The sequence below is a fragment of the Acinonyx jubatus genome, chromosome X (genome assembly GCF_027475565.1).
Source record: "Acinonyx jubatus isolate Ajub_Pintada_27869175 chromosome X, VMU_Ajub_asm_v1.0, whole genome shotgun sequence".
Classification (NCBI taxonomy): Eukaryota; Metazoa; Chordata; class Mammalia; order Carnivora; family Felidae; genus Acinonyx; species Acinonyx jubatus.
In genome coordinates this window covers 91,963,258-91,984,228 of record NC_069389.1, presented here as the reverse complement: position 1 = coordinate 91,984,228, position 20,971 = coordinate 91,963,258, and the positions used below count along the sequence as shown (strand labels likewise).

The 20,971-nt window shown below is 43.2% G+C and overlaps 1 protein-coding gene across 4 annotated transcripts in view; it reads right to left on the bottom strand.

Annotated features, from left to right (window-relative positions):
* The window catches only part of PLS3 (plastin 3), a 91,508-nt gene that overhangs the window by 42,774 nt on the left and 27,763 nt on the right, over positions 1–20,971 (bottom strand). For 2 of the 4 annotated variants that reach the window (XM_027054960.2, XM_053201586.1), the window contains exons 2-3: positions 3,973–4,057; positions 1,884–1,964 (exon numbers count right to left, since the gene is read on the bottom strand). In XM_027054960.2, coding sequence (XP_026910761.2) covers positions 1,884–1,956 — 73 coding nt within the window. In that variant the 5' untranslated portion in view covers positions 1,957–1,964; positions 3,973–4,057. Of the gene's footprint in view, positions 1–1,883; positions 1,965–3,972; positions 4,058–18,151; positions 18,217–20,971 lie in introns of those variants that run through there. The other 2 variants (XM_053201585.1, XM_053201587.1) reach the window with 2 other exon arrangements.

The following is a 20,971-nucleotide window of genomic DNA, read 5'->3' as shown; positions in this document are numbered from 1 at the left end:
ATTTTAAAACGAAATTGCACACAATTGTTTTCAAGGTGCTGCACACGAGAACAAGGCCTGTATTAAACAATAAACGTGTATTTGAGGAAACGAGGCCTTTAAGATTCAATAATGGCAATAATAAGTCATGGTCCTTACCCCAAGATTCTATTCATAAAGACAGAAATTAGGCCGTCCCTCAAACTGAAAGACGAACATAAGAAAAAAAAGAAGGTTCAAAGGATATGCAATGCTAAAACAATTATGACAAGGATATTTCTATAGAATAATGAGATTTAAAAAATCTTGCAGCCAGGAATTCACCTGTTATTTTCTTGCAATCAATCGAACATCAGGAGAGTACCAGATAATACTCTCCTTACGGTAAGTAGTAACTATGGCCAGTTAACAGACTCCTTTTTTTCTTTTCCTCATAGACACCCAGAAAATTATGTTCGATTCAGGCCTACCCAATTTTTTCCACTTAGAGTTATTTTTTTTAATGTTTATTTTGAGACAGAGAAAGCGTGTGCACACACGTGAGTTGGGGAGGGACAGAGAGAGAGGGACAGAGAGAATCCCAAGCAGGCTCCACACTGTCAGAGCAGAGCCCGAAGCGGGGCTCGATCCCACGAACCATGAGCTGGAGAGCCGAAATCACCTGAGCAGAAAACAAGAGTCAGAAGCTTAACAGACTGAGCAGAGGGGCACCTCTGCTTAGAATTCTGAGGAGATTATGAATAGTCACCCCGGTGAGGCATCATTATTCTTCCCAAGGCCTGCTGTTAGCCTTAAACGCCTTCACAGAAAATGCTGTTCCGAAATGTACGGAAATAGAGATGTACATGTCCTGGCTTTTCATTAATGAGGTTTGTAACATAGGTCAGAGAGTCAGTTCTGATTTAAATAACAAATCATTATGATCTAACTTGACACCCTTTGATCAAGGAGATACCACATACTAGCAGCTTACCTCTTTAGGCCCATGTTGACTCACGTGAGTACATACATCGATCATCAGTTCTTACCCTGTTTTCTCACTATCTTCTATTGATAGGACATGAGCACTGAAATTTGGAATGTAAATACTATCAACTGCTTCCATAGCTGCGAAATTCTAAGACATGTTCTGTGATGTTTAAGGAAAAACCGAATGGCATGCTACGTCTTCCCATCTTATGCTGATACTACAGCTTAACGTGAGAAGGTTGAACAGACTGTGTTATCCAAAGGCACAGAAGCTCCATGAAAAAGGCCACAAAGCCAAGCTAATCAGGGAAAGGCAAAACATCAGCTAATTGAAGGAATCACCTAAGGTTTTCAGGGGTCACACGTCCCTCTGAGAATATGGTGAAGGCTCCAATACTCTCCTAAGAAATATATGCTATATAATACAGTTAACAACCAAAGATTTGTCTAAGAATTTCAGGAGCCACAGTGGCCCCCAGCGAAGGACTGGTACCCAGGACTAAAAACCTTTGACCATATTAGATAATCTACCTTTTTTATTTTTCTTATTGGTATGCTGTGGAATTTATTTCATAGGACCACTTTTTTTTTTTTTTTTTTTACAAAGAAGTACATCACCCTGTTTATTTGTTATTTATTTATTTATTGTTAAGTAATCTCTGGGCACAACATGGTGCTTGAACTCATGACCCCAAGATCAAGAGTCACACGCTCTACTGACGGAGCCATTCAGCCGGCCCTTGACCATATTAGATAATAGACGTAATCAGAAATAATAGTTTAACGTGTTGCTCCTAAAACTTTATCCCGTTGATTTTAACTACCTTGCCCTACGGTTCACGATTAACCATTCATATAATTTTTTAGAGAAATAACTTTTATCAGGGCCACATAATTATTGCTTTACTATAGGTAACGCTGTAAAAAATACTCACCAACTTTTGCAAAGGCCTCTTTCAGTTCATCAAGCTCATCTTTGGAAATCTGAGTGGTAGCCATCTCGTCCATTTAAAGGTCTAAAGAGAAACCAAAAAGGTTTACGACTGAGCGATGTTTGTGATGAATATATGATAAGCATTCCTGTGAAATTCTCATCTTAGAATTTAAACAGAATTGCCAACTGCTAAAAGCATCTGAATACGTTCCCATATTTATAGCTAAAGCCATCATGAAGAAAACAAACACATGAGAAGTCATGATTTACCAAAAGTTATTCAGACCAAAAAAGTCTCTGAATCTTCCTTTCAAGAACAAAATCTTACGCTCCTAAGTGTAAGGAAGGGCCAAGGTACCCAGCAATGACAGGAAAGAGACACATCCTAGAAATTCTTGGTTATTCATGCCCAAACTAAAAGTCAAAATCGCCTGACCAAAGACTCACGTACAATGTAACTGTTCGATTAAGCCTTTATCTCTCTTTCTTTCTTAGTGGCTCTTTACATTTTTTTCCGGCTTTATTGAGAGATAATTGACATGTAATATCGTGTACGTTTAAGGTGTATACCACGATGATTGGATATACTAACATACTGTGAAATGATTACTACAACAAGGTTAGTTAGCACATCCAGCACCTCACACAGTTACCATTTTTTCCATTAAGTCACTTTAAAATCATTCATTGCGGGGGCATCTGGGTGGCTTAGCTGGTTAAGCGTCCGGCTCTTGGTTTCAGCTAAGATCGTAATCCCACAGTTTGAGGGAGGAAGCCCTGCGTCGGGCTCTGAGCTGACAGCACGGAGCCTGCTTGGGATTCTCCCTCTCTCCCTCGCTCTCTGCCCCTCCCCCACCCGTGCTCTTTCTCTCAAAATAGATAAACATTAAAAATAAATAAATAAATAAATAAATAAATAAATAAATAAATAAGGGCGCCTGGGTGGCTCAGTTCGTTGAGAATCCAGCTTCTGCTCGGGTCATGATCTCGCCGTTTGTGAGTGCGAGCCCCACGTCGGGCTCTGTGCTGACAGCTGGGAACCTGGGGCCTGCTTCGGATTCTGTGTCTCCCTCTCTCTCTGCCCCCCCCCCCCCACCTGCACTCTCTCTTGCTCTCAAAAATAAATAAGCATTTAAAATAAATAAATAAATAAATAAACAAACAAACAAAACCATTCCTTGTGAAAACACTGATTTTCAAATAGGATACTAACACCTATCAATCACTCCCATTAAAGGAGCGTTCATATAACTTACATTATTTGGGTTTAATACATAATTGGGTTCCAAATACATAATTTGCGTTCTGACTGGGCCCTATTTTACCTACTTAACCAACAGAGCTGGGGTTGACAAACTGTGCCCTCTGGGCCACATCTGGACTACTGCCTATTTCTGCACTTCCCCCAAGCTAAATATGGTTTGTAAAGAAAGAAAAACATTTGCAGTCAGTTTTGATAAGGCACGTTAACTTTCAGCCCTAATTAAGGGAAAGGTTATCCCCCTCCAAGAGCGAATTCTATTTTTCTCAGCAGTAGATGTGTATTCCAAAATAGTACTCTATTATTAGTAGTAGTAGTAGTATAGTATAGTTTGAATTTTGTCAGCAAAAATTCATGGAAATAATATTATTACATCCTTGATATTAATAATATAATATTTTTGATTTTGCCTCTTGGCCCATAACACTTATGATCTGGACCTTTATAGAAAAATCTTCTTGAGCTCCACAACAAGAGGAAGGAGGTCTGTATCACAATGGGTAATCCCCAAATACAAACCTGTCCACAATTTTTGGACAGAGAGGAATAAAAATAATTATGTCTTGCTCTGGGTTTGTTTATTTGGGGGGGAGGGGGATTTATTTTTTCTCAGTCTTTTTTAAGGACTTTATTTTTATAGCAGACTTTTAGGTTCGTAGCAAAATTGAACAGGGAGCACAGAGATTTCAGGCCTCGTGAAATCCTTCAGCAGTCACATGCACAGCCAACACCATTATCAACATCCCCCACCAGAGGTGGCTCCTTTGTTAGAAAAACAGACTTTTAAAAAACAGAAAACAGAACTTGCTTCTTTATAAACTTTTCTTACCTAGGATGTTAAAATGTCACGAAAGAGGGACAAATGTCTCAGTAGATAAGTTGGGTAAAAACACCTTTCAGAGTAGTCTGAGGCTCTATAAGGTAAAGAAAGATCTTCAGTTAGATATGAGGTAGGCATTTTAAAAAGTTAAGAGTAAAAAGCAATCTTTCATGTTAAGCTATAACGTAATGATGACGGTACTTTTAAAAAGTATCCTTTATTTTACTATTATGATGTTTAACACTTCTGATTACAAAAATACTATATAGGATTTACTCCAATTTTCTTTTCTGTTTAAAAATAAGGTTATTTATTTATTTTGAGAGAGAGAGAGCACAAGTAGGGTGAGAGAGAGAGAGAGAGAGAGAGAGAGAGAGAGAGAGAGGGAGAGAGAGAGGGAATCCCAAGCAGGTTCCGCGCTGTTGGCACAGAGCCCGATGTGGGGCTCGAACCCACAAACCGTGAGATCGTGACCTGAGCTGAAACCAAGAGTATGGCGCTCACCCAACTGAACGACCCAGGCGCCCTCCAAGTTTCTTTACACAAGTTTTACATAGTCAAGTTTTCTTTTTTTTTTTAATTTTTTTTTAACATTTATTTATTTTTGAGACAGAGAGAGACAGAGCATGAACGGGGGAGGGTCAGAGAGAGGGAGACACAGAATCTGAAACAGGCTCTGGGCTCTGAGCTGTCAGCACAGGGGCCCGATGCGGGGCTCGAACTCACGGACCGCGAGATCGTGACCTGAGCCGAAGTCGGCGCTCAACCGACTGAGCCACCCAGGCGCCCCCATAGTCAAGTTTTCAATACGAAATCATTAACCATCTCCATGAACTTCACCATGTAGAACAAGGGCACAGAAAGTTTGAAAGTGAGACGGTCTCAGAAAATCCAAAACACTTGGCTTCTCCTTATCTCTGAAGGTCCTTTCCAGTTTGGGCAGTTTGGGCATCAGTAATGATCTAAAGTATTTGAGTGAAAGAAACAAAGACAAGTGATTTATTCTCATACTACCCTATCACTCCCTTACGAAAGGGAATATTAGATAAAGAGGGTTCTAGACATAGCCCCCCCTCCTGCCCCACGCTTCATCCCTGCTGACTAAACCCTTCTCCCCCACCCCCATGGTTTCTCCCCTTTGCGGGTCCACAAGGCTGAACAGGGCAGAAATCTCTTTCCCTCTTCTTCACGCTCCCCCCCCGACGCAAACACATCTATCCTCACACACTTTTACCAATATTTCAGGCATCAGTTGTATGTCTAGTTCCTGCCCTCAAGGAATTTACAGTCTGGGAAGGGCAACATATAAATAATTATAATTGGACACAAAGGAAATTAGTGGCTGCAATAAAGAGATAGAAGGGAAAAGGCTCTGGAGACTTGGAAGAATATTCATTTCTTTTCAGATAGGCCAGGAAAGAGGTAGTTTTGTTCTTCCTGCAAAATTAGGAAACACTTAGATCTCACAGAAATGACTTCAAGGCAACCATTTACTTACAAAAGAATATTAACAGAGGGGTGCCTGGGTGGCTCAGTTCAGTTCAGCGCCTGACTCTTGATTTTGGTTCAGGTCATGATCTCTCAGTTCTTGGGTTCGAGCCCCGCAGCAGGCTCTGCATTGATAGCATGAAGCCTGCTTGGGATTCCTCTCTCTTTCTCTGCTTCTCCCTTGCATGTGCTCGCTCTCTCTCAGAAATAAAATGGGTAAATTTTATTAAAATATTAATACAGTTGGAAACTACACTTACGGTGGTGAGCATTGAGCAATGTATAGAATTGTTGAATCACGAAGCAATCTACCTGAAACAAATCATTATGTCAACTACACTTCAATAATAAAAGTTTTAAAAAATCAATATGACTCAGCATTAAAAAAAGACACCAGAATATACTTTCAGGTTTTACTTTTTTTTTAATATTATCTTTGAGAGAGAGTGACAGAGCGTGAGCAGGGGAGGGACAGAGAGAGAGGGAGACACAGAATCCGAAGCAGGTTCCAGGCTCTGAGCTTTCAGCACAGATCCCGACTCGGGGCTTGAACTCACGAACTGTGAGATCACGACCCGAGCTGAAGTCAGGTGCTTAACCAACTAAGCTACCCAGGCACCCCTACTTTCAGGTTTTCTAATTTCTTATTCTTGTCTAATTATCTCAATGAAAGCCTAAAGTGATTTCTTTTACACTGTAGGGGAGCAAATATACCACCCCAAAATATGCCTCTTTGGCACATTATTTTCAGCTGGTTATTTTTAATAGCGAACACTGGTGGGGCTCTGGAAACTGAGAAGTTAACCTTTTGTACAAAATATTTACATTCGTAAGGGAACTCTCCGTGTGTCCTGGCATCTCCCGGCTGTAACAGGAAGAGAATATTGAAATCTCTAGAAACTCTTATTAATGGAGGAAGGCACAGTCTTAAATCTGCATGACAAGCTTACGGTTGTTTACTGCGCTTTTCCTGGTTACCTCCCATGACTGACTCCCCACCCCCAGCAGCTTCTTTTGTTTTTAGCCTAGAAGTGGTATTTCAGGTGGTAGCTTCAGCCATTTCAGAGAGGTGCTCAGTTTTCCAGGGTCTCTCCTATGGATGCAGGAGGTATATATGTTATTAAACTTCTTTTTTTTATTTAAAAAATTTTTTTTAATGTTTATTTATTTTTGAGAGAGAGAGAGAGAGAGAGACAGAGAGAGAGAGAGAGAGAGAGAGAGAGAGAGAGAGCACAAGTGTTGGAGGGGCAGAGAGAGGGAGACACAGAATCCAAAGCAGCCTCCAGGCTCTGAGCTGTCAGCGCAGAGCCCGACAAGGGGCTCGAACCCACCAACCGTGACATCATGACCTGAGCCGAAGCTGGATGCTCAAGTGACCGAGCCACGCAGCGCCCCTATGTTATTAAACTTCTGTATGTCTCCTGTTAATCTTTATCATGTCAATTTAATTAGACCAGCCAACGAACCTAGAAGGGTGGAAGAAGACATTTTTTTTTCTCCCCAACAACACCTACAACTCACAGGAGACTTCGGAGGCACATCTGAATAAGAATGAAAAGAACTGGAACATGCAAATGTCCCCAAAACAACATTTCCAGGCAAGATGGTCCAGGAAAACAGAATAGTTTAGGAGTTTCTCGCTTAAATAAACTCAGTTTCGTTTATTTATAATTACATGAAATAACTGCTACCCTGAGGCAGCTGAGCTACTACTAAATACAAAGTCAAATTTAAAAGCCTTGCCATATATGCTTTAGTTGATAAAAGTCACAATTTTTAAAATCATTTTTATTTACTTTTGTGAGAGACAGAGACAGTGTGAGCAGGGGAGGGGCAGAGGAGTGGGAGAGAAAGGTAATCTCAAGCAGGCTCTGAACTGCCAGCACAGAGCCCGACGTGGGGCTCGAACCCACGAAACCGTGAGATCATGACCTGAGCTGAAACCGAGAGTCTGATGCTTAACCAACTGAGCCACCCAGGCACCCGATAAAAGTCACAATTTTTATTTTATTTTTTTAAATGTTTATTTATTTTTGAGAGAGAGCGAGAGAGAGAGCCCGTGTGAGCGAGCAGGGGAGGGACAGAGAGAAAGGGAGACACTCAATCTGAAGCAGGTTCCAGGCTCCGAGCGGTCAGCCCAGAGCCTGACGTGAGGCTCGAACTCATGAACCGTGAGATCATGACCTGAGCTGATGTCGGCCACCTAACCGACTAAGCCACCCAGCTGCCCCTGATAGTATCTTTCTTTCCAGTTTATTTATTTATTCTGAGAGAGAGAGAGGGGGGGGCTGCCAGGTAGGTATTTAACATTAAGGTTTTAAAAATTAAAATCTTACAAATCAAAATGACAGCAGCTCTATTTCTCTTCACGGGGCATTCCTTGAAATATGGGAAGACTTGGATGTGGAATCTGAAAAGGTCAGTGTCCCAGTTCTGCTGTTTCCTAGCAGTGTGTCCATGAGCAAGATTATTTAATAGGACCTTCAGTCTCCTCATTTGAAGACAGCAATAATAATACCTACTTCCCTCAGGTCCTCATGAAGATTAAGAATGGCATATGTAGGGGCGCCTGGGTGGGTCAGGCGGTTAATCTCATGGTTCGTGAGTTCAAGCCCTACATCAGTTAGTGCAGAGCCTGCTTGGGGTTCTCTCTCTCTCTCTCTCTCTCTCAAAATAAACTTAAAAAATACAAAAAAAAAAAATGAAAACGGAGGGCATATGTGAAGGCACACTGTAATATATAAATTATTCTACAGTAACTTCAGATCCTTGATGAAAGAAAACAGGGAATAAATATCTAGATCATTGTGAGAGGCCATATAAAAATAGGCCTAAGTTCCAGTAAGAACCTTTTAAATGGGATCTATGAAAAGTTATTCCATTTTCCCTATAAGTATTGACTACAGCGTCTAAAGATGTCCTTCATACCTAAAAATTCTAAGCCTTTAGTCAATATCATTTCAGAAGGAGGGGCCTAAAGAAAACCTGTCAGCCACTTTTCACCCATGACTCAATTTAACTCCTTCATTAAGGCCAGTTTCCAAATACAACTTGAAGAGTGGCCAGGAGACATTTTTAAAAAATGCAAATTTTACTTTAAGTATTTCAGGACCACCTTAAAAGACACCTAACAGCTTGTCAATATTGTCATTTTCCTCCCAATCTGCCCATTTCCGCGCCCCCCCCCCCCATCAGCACTGAAAAATAAAAGGTCAAGAGGTAAAAAGTAAATTTACTTGCTGAAGTTTAACCTTAGGTTCTCGGTATGCGGTTGCCAGGCCAAAAGAAAAGGGTGACTTTTGAAACAGGTCTTCCTCCCGAGTCTATCTTACCAACGAACTGAACTTTATTTTACAAGGGAGGGAGAGAGTGAGAGAGAGACAGAGAGAGAGAGAGAGAGAGAGAGAGTGTGCTGTTTAAAAAAAAAGATATATATTTTCCTTCCATTTAAATGTAGCCAAATGAAATCCAATCAAAAGTAAAAGCTCCCAGGGTCTCTGCATTTTTCTGAGTTCTCTCACTGTCCCAAATTCTGTCTCCTCCCTTGCTCCTATGCCTGCCTCTCCTAGGACCAAAAAAACACACAAAACAAAACAAAAACAAAAAAAAAACAAACCCAAAACAACAACAACAGCAAAAACAAAAACAAATCCTCTCTCTCCCTAAACATCTGGGACGAAGGAAAGCAGATTTTCAAAAAGGGGAATAAAAGAAAAAGCAAACAAAACCTTGTTTGTTTGTGTTTTTCATAAAAGGATATGGTGTACAACCGGGCCTGAATTCAGGGCGTCACCCATAGAGGAATCTTAGGCCTATGAAGTCATCCCTAATTACAGAGTTTGACTAACAATGCGGCAATTATGAAACCACTCCACCGGCTCGTTTAACTACACTTCAACCCTGAACACAAATCTTTGCTGAGAAAGGCGTACCGACCAGGAGCTACCTGAAACTATTACTCAAATTCTGAAAGGTATGTGGCAGAGATGAGGAGGGGTGCCTGTTTTCATTCCCTAAAGCGATTCACTTGAGGAATGCAGCTGACGTTATAATCTATTTACTAATCTTGGTCATCCGGGACCACGTGGGGCAGGAGGCCAGGCGCCCGCACTGGGAAACTCACCCGTGGATAATCAGGAGTTGCTGATGAACTCTGGATTTCTTTTTCTCGAAGCCGAAAGGGAACTACGGGATAAAAGTGGGGGCTGGGGGGGGGGGGGTGATTCAACCCTAGACTCGGCCACACTAGCGTGCCAGGGAAACACAACTGGGAAGGCGAGGCAACAAAGGGTGGCCAGAAAACATGGAAGAAGACACTATTTCACAATAAGTGAAGGGAAGAAACCTCCAGGGCCTCTGCGATGTATGAATAATTCGAGAGCGGTCACCTTCCTTTGTCCACACCAGGCAGCGCTTTGGGACACCCACACTTCACATACCTGTGCCCACAGAAACCGCCGCCCTGCCTCCTCCCGAGTTGGGCAAGTCAACAGCACCGGTCTCCAGGTCACGCGGGTGCTCGACCCTGAGCTAAAAGCCCCGCTGCTCTTACTAGGATTACTCAAGCTCCAAACCTGTATTTCCCAATGGCTTTCTAGATTTCAACTTGACTGTCCGTCCGCCACAGTCACTCACTCCTCCGTTCACATCCCAGCCTTCATTGAAGGCTTGGCAGGCACCAGGCTTGGGTTGGGTGCTGCATATGGAGAGAATTAGGACCCCAAGTCCCCTTCTCTTGAAGGGCTTACTATGTAGTGGCAGAAACAGAAAAAGAGACACATGATATTGGTGCTACCATGCTATTAGTATTTCCTGAGTGGGGAGGGTCAGGAATGGTTTTCCAAAGAAGACCTTTGATTTTCTAAGTTTCTTTATTTATTTTTGAGAGAGAGCGAGCGAGCGAGCATGAACAGGGGAGGGGCAGAGAGAGAGAGAATCCGAAGCAGGCTCCGCACTGTCAGCGAGGAGCCCGAGGTGGGGCTCGAACCCACGAACCACGAGATCATGACCTGAGCGGAAACCGAGAGTCGGCCGCTCGACCGGCTGAGCCACCCAGGCACCCCCAAAGACGACTTGGGAACTTTGGCGTAGAATTCCCCAGAGACACATCAACTGGTGAAGGCATTCTAGACACACAGACATAAAGAGAAGATTATACGCTGGAGCTGGAGACAGTGTGGTCGGAGCACAGTGCCTGGGGATTATGACAGACACAACTGGGAGCAGAAAAGGTCAGGGTCCACTTTAGAAGGGCTACGCTCAAAACATGGACTTGACCCTCTAGCCAGGGGAGAAGGAAGCTGAGTGAGGAGGATCCCAGTCAGGAAAGCCAAAGCGTCTACGTTGAATTCGCTGCCCCCTTAGTTCCTCTTCAACCACCTCTCCTGCTGCCTCAGCTTTCCCTTTCAAGTTGCCCACTTTCCTCCGTCTCTAGGGTTCCAAATCTGAGGCCGAAGCTGGGCCACAAGAAACAGAGGGAGGGTGAAGTAAATAATTAAGCGGTCCGGGTTCTCCCAGCATACCCCCTTCATTACCTCAGGTCCGGCCCGTTCCAAAAGCCTTTTAGCTGGTCTATTGCCCCTCGTGTCCCTCCATTGCCATCTTTACACCGCCGGCTCCCTGGAGAGATGATCTACGACCTGTTCTACACGAAACAAAGTCCCACCGTTTATGCACGACACTCAAGGCCCCACATGTTTCTGTACTGATCCCTGCGTGTCTTTGCGATGTCACTTCCCATCACGTGCCCGGCACCCTCGACTCACTCGAGAAAGATACCATTTCCCAAGCAGGCCACGGAGCTTCCCGTTCCCATTCCTTCTCCTCTGTGCTTCTCTCCGGTGGAATGTTCTCCACCCATCTCCCATCTGCCCTTCAAAAAGCACCTTTAAGGGAGTCTCTTCAGATTGAACCCACCTGAGAGTAACAAGCCCCTCTGCCCGGTACTGACTGTGTTTTCTTCTTTCAGACAGCTCCAGTTTTATTTTATTATTATTTTTTTAAATGTTTATTTATTTTTGAGAGACAGAGCACGAGTGGGGGAGGGGCAGAGAGAGAGGGAGACCCAGAAGCCGAAGCCGGCTCCAGGCTCCGAGCTGTCAGCACAGAGCCTGACGCGGGGCTCGAACTCATGAACCGCGAGATCGTGACCTGGGCCAAAGTCGGATGCTTAAACCCACTGAGCCTGCCCAGGCACCCCCAGACAGCTCCAATTTTAAATATTTTGTTTTACTGTCACAGCCTATGTACCAATGTCTGGATGGGAAAATACTGTATATATATGTATATGTATATGTATATGTATATGTATATGTATATATATATATATATATACACACTATATATAATGTAAGTTACATCTCTCTAGAGACATTTTTAGAAAAAAGTCTCTAAACTGGGTGATACTGTTATTCCCACTTTACAGAAGAGCAAGTAAGCTCAGAGAAGTTGTGTAACTTTCCCAAAGTCACACAGCTATTGAGAGGTAGAGCCAGGTCTCAAACCCAGGTCTGCCTGCCACTACAGTCAGGATTCTCAACCATTTTGCTATTGTAGACTCCTCCACGACAGCTTATGGAGTGAATTTCTTGCCCCCCAGCAAGACCATAACCTTTATCAGACTGGAAGTACAGCTCACCTACCTCTGTACTCACCACAGCACGTAGAATAATGCACACAGTGCATTTTCAATACATATTTTCTGAGTCAAAGTGGCCCACAGCTAGTGCCCACAACCATTTCGATCACGTTGGTTGCCCTTTAAGGAAGCTATCATTGCTTATGCCTAAAATGGCTTGTCTAAATCTCTGCCTGATATTTATGTCCTCTAGAGCGGTCCTACTAGGCACACCAACCAGTTTTCCACTTCCAAACACTCAAATTTGGCTTTTTTTAAAGTTTATTTTTAGTTATTTTGAGAGGGAGAGTGAGAGAGCAAGGGAGGGGGAAGAGACAGAATCCCAGGCAGGCTCTAGGCTGTCAGCGCAGAGCCCGATGCGGGGCTCGACCTTACAAACCGGAGATCATGACCTGAGCTGAAATCAAGAGTGGGACGCTTAACCGACTGAGCCATTGAGGCACCCCCAAAATTAGCTTTTGGATCACAACCATCCTTCTGAACATGTCCTGTTAACTTTACATCACTACTGTTTGTTCTATCCGGCCCCATTCCTCTTTCCCTCTCTCCCACTAAGGACTCCTCTCTGTATCCACCTCTCACGCATATAACGCTCTCCTCTATTTTTTCTTCTCTCCCTATCCAAATCCTACTAGCCCTTCAAGGTTCAGCAGAAGCCTCACTCTCTCCTAATGCAGGATTTAGACTCTCATAACCAAAGCATTTCATTCTGGCCTCCTCCACACAGCCCCTCACACTTGGTTCGAGAATAATCTTCCCTAATAAAAGAGATTTGTCCTTTTCTTAACAGCACGCTTGTTAACTTGCCCGGCTACTTGCTCTGCTAGACTCATTTCAAGATTGTTCGTATCTCAAGAACAGAGTTCCAACTCTGCCTTCCCCTTCTATGCTCCCGCCGTTATAATCTGTTGTCGGGTCCCGGCTAGAGGCACGACTCAATGTTTTGAGGGTAGTGCTAATTCCCAGCAAGCCCAATATCCAATGACTATGGAAGCTGTATTAGGGAAGAAACAAGAGCCTAGGGTAGTTACAGGATTTCGCCCAAGACACAAAGCTGTGCAGCAAATGTAAAATTAAAAGCGTGTGGGGGGCACCTGGGTGGCTCAGTCGGTGAAGCCTCTGACTTTGGCTCGGGTCATGATCTCAGTTTGTGGGCTCGAGCCCTGCACTGGGTTCTGCACTGACAGTGTGGAGCCTGCTTGGGATTCTCTCTCTCCCTCTCTCTGTCTGCCTCTCCCCGGCTCATGCTCTCTCTCTCTCTCAAAAAGAAATAAACTGAAAAAAAAAAAAGCGTGTGTGTGAGTGGAGGTAATTAAGTACTCTTACTGTAAAAGCAAAAACACTGCTTTGTGGAAAGAAGGCCCATGCCTATTAGAACATATGGAAGATCATTGAAAAGCTCCTAACAAAAGTGACCGTGGCATTGAGAAGTAAGCACAGTTATCAGAAAATGTAGATAGTGTCCCCTGTAGCCAATACTAACTTGTTCTCATTACTTAAAGGATAAGGGATTCACTAATTCTTGTATTGAAACCACTAAAAAGGATTGTGTAAAATATACAGAACACAGGTAACAGGTTCAGAAGACTGTATATTATAGAATTCTAAAAGTTCTTTCTTCAAAACATTAATGTTAAAACAGGCTGTAAATTCTTTTAAGTAGGCTCCACGCTCCAACACAAGGCTCGAACTCACGACCCTGAGATCAGGGCCTGAGCTGAGATCAACAGTCAGACGCTCGACCGACTGAGCCACCCAGGCACCCCAAACAGGCTGTACTTTTGAAAAATCAGGACACAACTGCTTACCACGCCTTGTGGCACATTCGTTTCCCCTATGTGACAGGCTTGTGCCTCACCGTATTTAATATTACTTAATTTCAGCCTCTTAAATGCTAAGTACAGTGAAGAACCACTCCCACTGGATGGGTGCTAATAACTTAGTACAAACATAACCAAACACTCAAGTATCTGTGTGATTTACTTTTTAAGGATTCTTTTCATACGTAAGCCATCACTATGGCACCCATAGTTTTTTGTGGGTTTTTTTTTTTTTTAGTGTTTATCTATTTTTGAGAGAGCAAGGGAGGGGCAGAGAGAGAAGGAGAGAGAGAATCCCAAGCTAGGCTCCCCGATTCAGGGCTCGAACCTGCGAACCGGGAGATCATGACCTGAGCCAAAACCAAGAGTCAAAAGCTCAACCGACTGAGCCACCCAGGAGCCCCTGTTTTCTTGTTTTGTTTTGGTTTGGTTTGGTTTGGTTTTAGCGATTAGTTCTTAAACGTAACAGCTGATTTTTCTCAAGGAGCAAGCAAGTTGTCTGCAGTTACTTTTAGAAAACTTTAAGGATTTGTTGCTCTGAAAGTCAAAACAACTGAGCCAAACTCTAAATGCCCCCCAGACGTCTCAGGTTCCTAGATCTGAAAGTTCAGGAAAGGTTCAAGCACGAAGAAGTGGTGACGATTTTGCTGTCGACTACTCCAGCACTTCAGCATTATTACAAACGGCTTCTGATGCCGATGCATTTGTACCGCATACTTTATTTAGTGAAGCTGTTTTTCAAGTCTAGATCTTCTGCTAATTCTACTTGACATTGCAGCCACAAATTGGGAAAAGTTAACAGAGGACATGGCTAGGTGACCCCAAATGAAACTGACAGCATTTTCCCACGAGGCACTGTTGTGTATTCTGTTAGGTTATCCAGTACTGAGGACTACAGAGAATAAAGAATCTGGCTGACGGAACTATAATGCACTTGGATTAAAACAGTATGAACACAAAAATATATTGCTTCTGTGGTGCCTGGGTCGTTCAGTTGGTTGAGCATCCGGTTTCAGCTCAGGTCACGATCTCCCGGTTTGTGGGTTCAAGCCCCGCGCTGGGCTCTGTGCAGCCAGCGCGGAGCCTGCTTGGGATTCTCTCTCTCTCCCTCTCTCTCTTGACTCCTCCCCTGCTTGTGCACTCGCTCTCTCTCTCTCTCTCTCTCCCTCCCTCTCAAAATAAATAAGTAAACCTAAAAAATAATTATATTACTTCAGGTAACACAGTATATTATTTCAGGGACATTTGTGAAGTGACCTGAAAAACCTTAACTACTGCCTCCATGACAAAATAGGTTTCAAATTCCAAGTCAATTGAGAAATGGCCTGTAGAAAGCTCATCAGTGACTCAAGGCTAACTCTGATCTTTATAAAAATGTTTTTAAATGAGTATTTATTTTTGAGAGAGAGAGACAGAGCGTGAGTGGGGCAAGGGACAAGAGAGAGGGAGACACAGAATCCCAAGCAGCCTCTAGGCTTCAGGCTCTGAGCGGTCAGCACAGAGCCCGACGCAGGGCTCGAACCCACGAACCGCGAGGTCATGACCTGAGCCAAAGTCGGACGCTCAAAGGACTCAGCCACCCAGGTGCCCCTGTTTGCATTGTTTTAAAGGAGGCACACCACTGGGGCGCCTGGGTGGCTCAGTTGGTTAGGCGACTGACTTCGGCTCAGGTCGTGATCTCACGGTTCGTGAGTTCGAGCCCCACGTTGGGCTCTGTGCTGCCCGCTCAGAGCCTGGACCCTACTTCAGATTCTGTGTCTTCCCCCTCTCTCTACCCCTCCCCTACTCACACTCTGTGTCTCTCTGTCTCTCAATAATAAATAAACGTTAAAAAAAATTTTAAAGGAGGCACACCATGGAGTCCTAGCTGCTAGCCACTAACTCCCCTTCCCCAATTCCTGTAGCCTCGCCCCTTTCAGTATGAACATCTCCTTCTCTATTTCTCCCACTAGACTGTGGCCCACAATAAGCACCTACTAAATGTGTGTTGAATAAACTTTGATGGAGGCAAGTAGGGAAAGTGAACATACTTAAATAGCCTACATAGTTGTCTCCTGTGGTTTTAAAAAATGCAGTCTGTTAGAGAAAGCTGTGAACAAAGTAGTCAAGACATAATAATGTTCCCACATTCTTCACATGCAATTGCCTTATTAGCATGCTTTAACTATCTCCTCTTGTTTAATGCTTCAAGATACTACAAAACTACTCAAGATGTTTGCAGCCTGTCCTTTGAATTGAGCTGAAAGTCAAACAGAAAGTTTTGTTCCCCCCCCCAACACACACGTTTGTACTTGCTACAATTTTGACGATCAGGCAGCACAGTTCACCTTTACAATGACACACATCATGTGGCAAATCATGTTTCGACAGATCTGCAATTTCTAGGTAAAACTAATGTTTGGAAGTAAATGTCAATTGCCCCCAAACTAAAGCTATGCTCAAATGTTTTATTATGAAAACTTTTCAATATACACAAAAGAGGAAACAGTACAATAAACACCCGTGAACCCATCACTCCAGACATCTCATGATTTTGCCCTACATAGCTCTCTTAAGAAACGAGTTCATTTTCTGCAAACACCTCTATTCTATTCTAGAATCTATCATCGGCTAGATTCGAATGGATCTTTTTTTTCAAGTACCAATATCTAGGAGTCACTTAAACCCCAAAGGGTGGCTAATCCTGTGTCATTTCCTGGAGGAATATCAAATACTTCCATTTAAAGTAAACGTTGCCTGTCTTCTTTTTGTACTTAATAAAAAAAAAAAAGGATAAGATCTTGAAGTAATGGCTATTTAAAAATAGGTTAGTAACCTTTCCAATAATGGAAACATTCACTTCCATTTAGTCAGATTGAAGACATTCTTTAAATTCTTACCAGGCAAGGGTTCCACAGATATTTAATATATGTCCTTATCATAGTCGAAAAGCCCCTTTCCCTGTGAAGGAGAATACTATCAAAGCCAAAGATAAAACATCACAGTGACACCTCTCCTTCTCCCATCTTTACAAAGCTAAGGTTGTATTAACTCCTTGGATTGAAACTGCCTTCTCTCCTTTTCAAAGGTCTAAGCCCGTCCATATTTCCTAAGTAAACATCAACACTCCCAAAATATCTGAATAATTCATGACAAAATGTCTCTGCTGCTGATGAAATTAATTGACCTCTGAGGGGTATTCCCATTGTCCTTTCCTGTGAAAATTAACACTGAAGCCAAGGGCAACCTTCAGGGGTGTGTGTGTGTGTGTGTGTGTGCATACACACACACACACACACACATACGGAGGCAATATATATATATGTATACACACACATATACACACGTACACACACATCACAAGATCAGACTAGTTAACTAACATGCTTCAATTCAAGGCAAAATATTACGATGTTACAACTCAAAAATCACTAGCAATACAATTTCAGCTTTGACTTTGAGCTAAACTGAAAGCCTATCTATCCGTCACTGGACGTGTCTCCTGCATTGTTACATACCCTGCTTACACGTTCTCAGATATAGTACTTGTTAACCGAGAAAACACTTTTTACTTCAGACGGGTATCGGAGTCAGAGGTTTAGCTTTGTTGAAATAAGGAGAAATAAAACTTACACGATCCCCACCTGATGGAAATCCGTGACGAATACGTGGGCACTGAAATCACTATTACTACCACGATACAGTAACAGCACCAAAATTCCACCACCACTGATTTTCAGGTACCTTGTAAAGTATAAGCAAATACTCTCACAACGTTTGTCGTAAGTCATTTTATAAGAGTAGAATACTGGTCTAATCATGACAGCTACCTCATCTCCTTCACAGAATTCTGAAACACCATGTATGGATCAAAGGCATCAAAGACATTTGAAATTCCATCCCCCTCACACACACACAAGATACAAAGTAACAGTTTCTGTCATTTAAGCCTTTGGGCCTCTAACTTGACAGATACGGGTATATAATGAAGATTTCAAGACCAATTTTTAAAAAAGCACAACGTCCCTAGACTATGCCCCAAATGAAGAAAAGGCAGAATATAAAGAGACATTTGGAGACTCTCAAACTTCAAACATGTTTCTCTTCGAGTTGATTCTACTTGAATAAGGTTTCAAATGCATCTCCCAATGTTGAACTACCCAAACACAGAGGAAGAATTTCGAACTTTTTAAAAGGAAATTTCTGCTTAAATATCCAGTCATCTAAAAGTTAGAGCCTAACAAAATAATATGAAAATAGTTACCCTTCCACGACGACGAGAGCAAACCTGTTTCTTTCTCTCTGGCAGCACTAATAGAAGGAACCTCCCACGCCCAGAAACGCCAATCTGGAAACCCAACATTCTTCTTACAATTGCAACTTTAGAGAGCAAGTCATAACACTTCCTGCTAGAAAAGGAGAACACCCTGACAAAAGAGTGATACAATACTTACGAATCCCCTTCCTGACAGCCTCCTGGTATTTTGCCAAGTATTAGTAAACTCTAACTTTACGACATTAGGCAAAAAGGTAATTTTTTAAAAAATGTTTTATTGAGTTTTGAGACAGTGTAAGTAGGGGAGGGGCAGAGGATCCAAAGTGGGCTCTGAGCTGGCAGCACAGAGCCCGATGTGGGGCTCGAACTCACGGACCGTGAGATCACGACCTGAGCCAAAGTCGGATGCTCAACCGATTGAGCCACCCAGGCGCCCCAGTGAAAGGTTAATTTTTAAAATTCCAGCTTCACTCAAATCTTGCAAGAGCATAGGGGAATTTAAAAGTTGGTTCAGGTCAAATAGCTACAACCCACATACCTATTTAGAGCTTGAACATTAGCCAAGTAACCTGCTTATTTTAGAACCACATGGAACCAGCTTCTCCTCAGTGCCCCAGTCAGTCGTCCATAGGAAAGTACAATACTCAGAAAGGCAAATGAACGGTCTCAGACCACTTATGTTCTCCATTGTTCGTTTCAATCTATACCTAATCATGCCTTCATACAACATTTATGCTCCTTACGATAGGCGTTGTAGGCATTGACTGCAAGTATCTGTGTCTTGTTTTCTTTCGAAAATGTAAGCTATTAAGTATAGGGATTATATCTTCTACCAGCATAGCACAAAGCAACTAAAGCCAATACTCGGCTGAACGGAATAATTTTGCATTCAGAGGCAGTGTCACCCAGCAGTTAAGGGCTATGTGAGTCCTGGGGCAAGTTGCTTAAGCTACTGTGCCTCTATTTTCTCCTCCAGGGATGGTCATAGTAACAACTTCCCCTAAGAATCACTTAAGACACGTTCAAAATTTAGATCACGTCCTGGCGCGTGGTAGGCGTTAGGTTATGTGACACCTGCTATTCTTGTTACTGAAATTTGCTTTAGAGCCAATCAAGCAGTATCTAATCAGTAAACTGCTGAATTAAGCCACCAGGTATCTGAGGATGCCCATTAGGGGAGAGAACAGAAAATCAATAGGGGTACTGTGCTCAAGAGACCACTTCTAATACTGACACGGGGCAAGTGGATCGTTTGGAAGGAAATGGAGCACGGTGCAAGCATCAGGGTCTCAGGAGCGAGCCAGCCTTGAATTCCGTGTGACCTTGAACAATTCCTTAGCTTCTCTGAGCCCTAGGGTCATACCTGTATCAATGGAGCTAATTCCACATACTTCACAGGGTTACTCTAAAGATGCGATGAGATGCAACAGCCAGAGAATACCATCTGCCCTATCTACCTAATAGGAATCAAAGGGACGTAACAGATACTCCAGTCCTTTTGAAATAATGTAAAGCAACCCGAAGCACTTTCTGACATTCTGAATTCTCGAAAACAAGGAGGCAGCTCGAACCTGCGCTCACTTGTGACAAGGTTCAGGATGGTCCACGCTATGAGGCAGAGTGCTCTCCTGTCCTCATCGGGAACCGCCACGAGCCACCAGTCGATCACAATTTGCCTCCTTCACGGAAGCGCTTTCTTCCATCAGTCACAAAAACTGCGTGAAGTATCAAAAGGCAACAAATGCACAACAGAAGGAACCAGAGGCTGTGTGTTTCCATCCGTCTCCATTGCTGACTCACTAGGTGAAGCCTGTTCCACTTTCTGGAGTCTCAATTTCTCCATTTGTAAAAGCAAGTCGCCAACACTTCGAGCTGACTGGAAGGAAGGAGGCACACGCATGCCTTATCACGCGTTTTACCGACAGAAAACGGGGGCGCAGACAACTGCCTAAGGTAAGAGGACTGTATCAGTGCTGGATCAGAAATGTTGGGTTTTCCCAGTGTTACATTTGCTGTGCCATACTTGTCCCTTCAGACCACTCAGATGGGTCTGTCTCAAGCACTGTTAACCTCTTCAATAATAACGCTACCTGGAATCAGCTTCCAGGACTTTCCCTTCCGTGGCCATCTGGATTGAATGCAAATGCTTTCTAGCTTTCTGAACGCTATGGCTTTTTTTTTTTTAAGCTTATTTATTTATTTTGAGAGAGAGAGAGAGAGAACACAAGTAGAGAAGGGGCAGAGAGAGAGAGAGAGAGAGAGAGAATCCCACGCAGGCTTGATGCGGGGCTTTGAGGTCACAAACCACAAGACCATGACCTGAGCCAAAGTCAGACGCTTAACTGCCTGAACCACCCAGGCGCCTCAGTACAAGGACATTTTCTTAAAGACTGTCCTATCACATCAGTAGTTCAGCCAGTTTTAGTCTGTGGCCCATTTGGTAACCTAAATGTCTCATCATCGGGTATGTGTGGGTGTGCAGGGTCGGGGTGGGGAGGCGGAGTGCGTTTGTGCGTGTGCACGTCTGAGACTGTTTGCGAACAGAATCTCTGATTTTACGGTGGGCAACAAAAGCTGGTTTGGGAACAGAAGACGGTGGCAAGGGTTGTGTAAGATGTTTCACGTGTTTCTAAGCAGGCCACGGAATGAAAACCACTTTTACACTGCATTCCAAATTCACCACGATGAGTGCTGAGGAAAGCCAATGGAAACCAACCTGTTTCATCTGCACGCGTAAAGCTCTCTCTCTCTCTCTCTCTCTGTTTCTCTCAGATGGTACAAACAAATCCATAAAGTTAAAAGTTCACA